This window comes from Bison bison, unplaced genomic scaffold (assembly GCF_000754665.1).
Source record: "Bison bison bison isolate TAMUID 2011002044 unplaced genomic scaffold, Bison_UMD1.0 scf7180017864516, whole genome shotgun sequence".
Lineage (NCBI taxonomy): Eukaryota > Metazoa > Chordata > Mammalia > Artiodactyla > Bovidae > Bison > Bison bison.
The window spans coordinates 389,600-396,079 of record NW_011495069.1 but is presented as its reverse complement, the minus strand read 5'-3'; the positions used below and the strand labels follow the sequence as shown (position 1 = coordinate 396,079).

Sequence of the window (6,480 nt, the reverse complement as noted above, 5' to 3'; positions counted from 1 at the left end):
TTCTACCAGAACTGGTCCCCCTGCCAGCTCTCGCCTGCCCCCACCCTCAGCTCCCCAAGGAGCTCCTTGCCCCCAAGCCTGCAGGAAGCTCCTGCTGGGCTAGTCCCCAGTCCCTCCTGGGGACAGTCTTATCGGGGCCTTCCCGCCCACAGGGCTCTGGGCAAGGCTGCTCCAGCTGGGGTGACTCCCTGGAAGGAGCTGCGGGGAGGGGGAGCTTGGGAGAAACAAGCCCTGGGCAGTAACTGTCCCCGAAGCATAACCAACGGCCAGTCGCTTCCATTTACGACATGCGAGCGCGCACCAGATGCTGCAGGCATGCTAGGAATCTCCAGGGCCCAAGGGAGGCGATGGGATGCAGCTTCCGCCCAACAGTCTCTCTTTGGTCCCCGCGTCCTGGGGACAGCACGAGGCATCACGGGGAGCCGGAAGCCTCCAGGCGGCCCTGAGCCCCCTGGAGTCCTGCAGACCCTGAGCCGTGAAGACATCAGGCTCCCAGAGCACCTTACCGATGACGGGGGCGGAGTCCAAGTGGATCAGGGGTGTGTCTGCCTCAGTCTCCGGCGCAGAGCGTGGGACGTCGGGGCCGGCATTGGTGTCCCCATCATCATCGCTGTCGTCAAACTCAAAGCCCTCGCCAGGGTCGTCTTCCGCCTCGGGGGAGGGGCCTGGGCCTCCGGGAAGCAGCCGATCTCCTGGAAGGAAGGAGGAGTTAGCCGAGTCTGGTCCAGAGAGGCGGCTGCAAGGGGGAGCAGCTGGGGTCCAAGTGAGGGCAGGTCCCAGGGACAAGATCAAACCCACGTGAGGGCCAGAGGCTCTCCTGTCCCCTGAGGGGCCTGGGGTTGGGTTGGGACTCTAGACTGACGGGCAGTCGGCGGAGGGCAGGGACAAGCTTCCGAGGTGAGTGCATCTGGGCTCGAATACAAGGGGCCTTTGACTTTCTTGTTTTCTATTTCCCTATTTTGTAAGCAAGCAGGGGGTTATAAATGCATCTGCCTGGGGCGGGGGGCGGGCACACACCTTTGGGTGTATTTCCACATGTGCGTTTCCATCTGTGCATTTTGCACACATGCAAATGAGCACAGCCGGGCTTGATGGGCACCCCGAGCTGTCTTTTGCATGCACGGGGCAGGGAGCAGCTGTCCGGAAGTGTCTGGAGCCTGAAGACAGCCAGTTTGGGGAACCAGGGCACAGAGTAGCTGCGGCGGGGCCGGGGGCCGCACTCCCAGCCTGGAGGGCTTCCCGGCCTCAAAGCCTGCTTCTCCCTCCTGGGAGACCCCCTTCGGGGCCAGGTCTGCCTGGTCGTCCCTCAGAGCTCAACTCAGGCAGGGACGGCCCCCTGCCACATCCTTCTCAGTCTGTGCCTCCTGTTTACTTCACCTGCTCCTGTAACATGTGTAACGATTTGTTCTGCCCCCTTGAAGGGGACAGGTCCCGGCCTGGGGTATGTAGATGGACGTCACCAGCCAGGTCGGTAAACAAGGGTGTGACAGCCACCAGGGCAGCAGATGCGGGGCACCCCGATGGCGCGCCCTGGGGGGATTCAGGGGAAAGAACAGGACTTGGCTGTAGAGAGCTGAAGCGCACATGGAAGAAACGATGTCAACAAGCCCAGCCTCTTGCATCTCTCACACACTGAAAAGCGCTAACTTCATCAACCTGGTTTTCTTGACAGTGACATTTGAGGGTCTCACTCTCTGGTCTTTGTTGCAGACACTCCCAGCATCCTGGCTCCTCACTGTCCTCTGCAGACCCTCAGAGCTACCTGAGAGCGTCCTGCAGGGCTCAGTTCTCAGTAAGTCCTCCAAGTAAAACAGAATTCTCAGTTTTTAGGTTGGGCATTTTTTCTTAGTCAACAAGTCGAATTCGGGGCTTCCCAGGTGGCTCAGACGGTAAAGAATCTGCCTGCAGTGTGGGAGACCCGGGTTTGATCCCTGGGTCGGGAAGATCCCTGGAAGAAGGAAATGGCAACCCACTCCAGTATTCCTGCCTGGAGAACTCCACGGACAGAGAAGCCTGGCGGGCTACAGTCCATACGGTCACAAAGAGTCGGACATGACTGAGCAACTAACAGATACAACTCAGAAACTTTCATTAAACGGGTGAAGAAATGGACTCTCCATCCTAAAGGGCATCACAAGCCCTCGCCTTCCCACCCATTTCATCTGGCTGAGGTCTCCCAGTCTTCTTCCTTGGAAGACTTCTTTCCTGGAATCTGAAGCTAAACAGAACCTCAAGTGTTCATTTAGGCCATCTCCCTGGCTCATGCAAACCTCGGACATGACTTAGGAACTGAACAAGCTATCTCGCCCAAACTTTGCACTCTAAAACCCAAGGACAGAGCGGCTGGGTTCAAGTCTAAAGCTGATCACCCCTCCCTGGGCTGCCCTGAGCAGACTGCTCACAACTCCTGTCACACCGGTCAGGGCATGAGGTCTGGGCCCGCCGGGTCCTGTCTGAGAGCCTTTCACCTCTCTGAACCTTAGTCTCTTCCCCTATAGAGCAGAGGATGAAAGGGCACCTGCCTTATAAAGCTGACGTGAATGGGACCCGAGATGTAGGCCAGGGTTTCTCAGCCTCGTGTCCAGGCTGCGAGGTCTCTGTGTTGGGGCCACTACAGGACGTGTACCCGCCTTTCTGGCCTCTGGCCTCCAGCTGTGACAACCGAAAGTGTCTGCAGACATTGCCAGCCAAATGTCCCCCAGGGGACGAAACTGCCCCCAGTGGAGAACGCTTGAGTAGATGCAGCGCTTGGCACACTGCCCGGTATGTGTTACACAATGACACCTGTTGTTGGGCTTTCTGCCCCTCCCAGCCCGACATCCTTGAGGACAGGATTGTCCATGGATGCCTCGATAAGCAAGTGGGTGGGGAGGGGGATGGAGCAGAGAGGCAAGTGGGCAGACCAGCGGATGGACAGACGGGCGTATCTGATTCTGGTAGTCTCTCTGACCAGAAAAATCCAAAAATCCACAGTGACTGGGGGGGTTTCCAGAGCAGAATGTTTTAGGTGCAAGTGTATGAAATTCAAGAAGCCCCTTCCGGGACTTCCCTGGGGTCCAGTGGCTAAGACTTTGCCTTCTAATGCAGGAGGTGTGGGTTCGATGCCTGCTCAGGGAGCTAATATGCTACATGCCATGTGACCAAAGGGGGGGGACATAAAAATGTAGAAGCAATATTATAACAAATTCAGTAAAAACATTTTGAAAAATGGTCCACATCAAAAAAAAGTCTTAAAGAAAAAAGAAGCAGCAGCCCCTTCCTCCGCTGTGTGAGCACAGTAGAAAGCCGGAGCTCACCCCCCTTCCCTGACTCCCGGGGGTGATGACCGAAACAAGACCAACTGAGGCGGGGAGGCAGCCCCTGCTCCTGGGAGCTGCGGGAACCCTAAGGCCCAGGCCATCGGGGTGGACTCCTCTGGGCGGTGACGTGGCCAGGGGTATGAGCTCCTCCCCAGAGGTGGAGAAGCAGACACTCAGGGCCTGCGATGAGCCCACGTGACTCTTGCCGAAGCCTCCCAACCACCCCCGCTTTACACGAGGCCTCAGAGACTTCTCAAGGTGAGGCGAAGCCTCCAGGCACCAGCTGAAAGTGGGGAGCCAGGTTTGAACCCTGATCTGCCTTGGTTCCCTCTCTGCTCAGCCCAGTGGCCTCCTGGAAGTCCCTCTTGAGCCCCCTGCACTCTTGGCCCCGTGATGCTGAATTTAGGAGGAGATCCAGAAGCTGGGCCAGAGGCCAAATTAGTAACCTTCAAACAGTTCTCAACCCACTGGGGGGTCATAAAATCAATTAGGGGGCTCCCTGGAAGCTTTTTGCTTTATGAACTGATTACTGAAGATCTTTTTTAAAATTTTATAATACTAATAGGCTTCCCTGGTGGCTCAGTTGGTAAAGAATCCGCCTGCAACGCAGGAGACCCGCCTGAGCACAAGAGACCTGAGTTCGATCCCTGGGTTGGAAAGATCCCTGCAGAAGGACACGGCAAACCTACTCCAGGATTCTTGCCTGGAGAACTGCACGCACAGAGGAGCCTGGCGGGCTACAGCCATCGCGTAGCAAGAGTCAGACCTGACCTGACGACTCAGCCACCACCACACTGGTAAAAAATTCACACGTGGTTTTACTTTTGATGTTGCTGTCGACACTTCCGTTCTGGATTTACGCACACAGCACACACATCCGTACAGTGCGTAGCGCAGACGCTCCTGACGCCCTCCTCTGCTCACTCCCCGCAGCCGTGTGGCCGTCCTCGCTGGGCCTCGCAGGTGTCCGCTCTGCTACTGCCTCTGGATCTCTGCACCTCAGTCCTGGGGTCCAGGCTGCCCTTGCCCCAGGGAGCAGCTCCCGCCCTCGGGGGCCTCCAGGTCTATTTACAACCTGTCACCTCCCGAGGGTCCCGGGGACCAGAACTGCCCACAGTGGCACCTGGGCTCCTGACGTGCCTTGCCTGCTTCTCTTGTCTCTGCGGCCCTGATCAGCAGGCTGTACTTTTCCCTGTCTTTCTGTCTGTCTCCTCTACTAGAGCGCACGCCTCCTGGGCGGGTGTTTCACTCACTGTCGTACCCCCAGCATCTGGTACTGTGCCCAGCACGTGACAGGCACGGAATAGGGACTTGGTGAATGCACACGTATGCTCCTATTGGCAGGTCTTTGGGCTGCAATTTTAGACGATTTAAAAAAATCCTGGAAAAGGGCTTCCCGGTGGCTTAGTGATAAGAATCTGCCTGCCAGTGCAGGGGACACGGGCTCAGACCCTGGTGCGGGAAGATCCCACGTGCCATGGAGCAACCGAGCCCGCAAGCCACAACTACCGAGCCTGTGCTCTGGAGCCCAGGAGCCCCAGTTACTGAGCCCTTGCACAGCAACTGCTGACGTGCTGCTGTGCGCCCTAGAGCCAGCGCTCCCCGACCAGAGAAGCCACCGCGATGAGGGGCCCAGGACATCCCTGGTGGTCCCGTGGTTGAGAATCCGCCTGCCAATGCGGGGGACATGGGCTCGATCGCTGGCCTGGGAAGATGCCAAGAGCAACGAAGCCTCGGTACCTACAACTGCTGAAGCCCGAGAGGGCCTGTGCTCCGCAAGAAGGGAAGGCCCTGCAGGGAGAAGCTGTGCCCCGCAACTGGAGAAAAGCCCACACCGCAAGGACGACCAGCACAGGTGTGAATGCAGAAATAAATAAAATAAAATAAAATGAGATGAGATGCCCACACGCCAAAACCTGGGAGTGGCCTCGGCTCGCCTTAACCAGACAAAAGCCCGCACTGCAAGCACGACCAGCACAGCCATAAATAAAGAAATAAATAAAATAAAATAAAATGAGATGCCCACACGCCAAAACTTGGGAGTGGCCTCAGCTCGCCTTAACTAACTAGAGGAAAGCCAGCACAGCCATGAAGATCCAGCAGAGCCGAAAATAAATAAATACAAAAAGTTATTTTTAAAAATACTGGAATAAGTGACCACGAAGTCCCTGCCCACTACTATTTCTGGGCTGCCAGAGTCAGACCTGTCCTGACCAAGGAAGCTTCAGGGCCCACGGTCCTGCCCACTTGAGTCTGCTGGGCGGACAGTGGGGAGGATTCCCTTTGCACGCAGCCTGCATCACTGCAGTGACTAGCCTGGGTTCAGACCCCAGCTCTCCTATGTACTGGCTGCTGTGTGAGTGCCGCGTTATCTCACCCTCGGGCTGCAGCCTCCTGGTCCATCAAATGCGAACAGCAGGAGTAGCTGGCTGACAGAGCGCTGGCGGGGGGATGGACGGGCACACTAGACGCCCCGGGAGCCCGGCCTCGCGGGCTGAACGCGAGCTCCTCACGATGGCGGCTCTGCTCACCATCACCATTATCGCTGTGCTCACTCACTCAGTCGTGTCTGGGCCTGTGCGACCCTCTGGACTGCAGGCCTCCACGCTCCTCGCTGTGGGATTCTCCGGGCAAGAACACTGCAGCGAGTTGCCATTTCCTCCTCCAGGGGATCTGCCCAACCCAGGGATCAAACCCGCATCTCCTATGTCTCCTGCATTGCAGGCAGAGCCTTTACTCACTGAGCCGTCGGGGAAGCCCCAGTCATTATCGTGATGACTGTTATTATCGCTTTGAGTCATATAGCCCAGGCTCTGACCCCAGGTGGGGTGGAGACCGCCTCCCCATCCATAGACCAGGCCCAGCCCCAGGCGACCCAGCCCCCAGGCTGTGTCCAGGGACTTAGGTTACTTTTGTATTTTCTCTCTTTGTTGTTGTTGTGGTTCCCTTGCTAAGCCGTGTCTGACTCTTTGTGACCCTACGACTGTGGCTCCCCAGGCTCCTCTGTCCAAGGGATTCTCCAGGCAAGAATACTGGAGTGGGTTGCCATGCCCTCCTCCAGGGGATCTTCCCCATCCAGAGGTCGAAGCAGCATCTCCTGGGTCTCCTGCATTGGCAGGCTGATTCTTTACTGGACCACCTAAGTACAAACAGCAGGACTTCCCTCGTGGTCCAGTGGGTT

The 6,480-nt window shown here is 57.2% G+C and overlaps 1 protein-coding gene across 1 annotated transcript in view; it reads right to left on the bottom strand.

Moving 5' to 3' along the window:
- The window catches only part of ARHGEF10L (Rho guanine nucleotide exchange factor (GEF) 10-like), a 161,886-nt gene that overhangs the window by 106,463 nt on the left and 48,943 nt on the right, over positions 1–6,480 (bottom strand). The window contains 1 exon segment of the mRNA XM_010830219.1: positions 507–692. Coding sequence (XP_010828521.1) covers positions 507–692 — 186 coding nt within the window.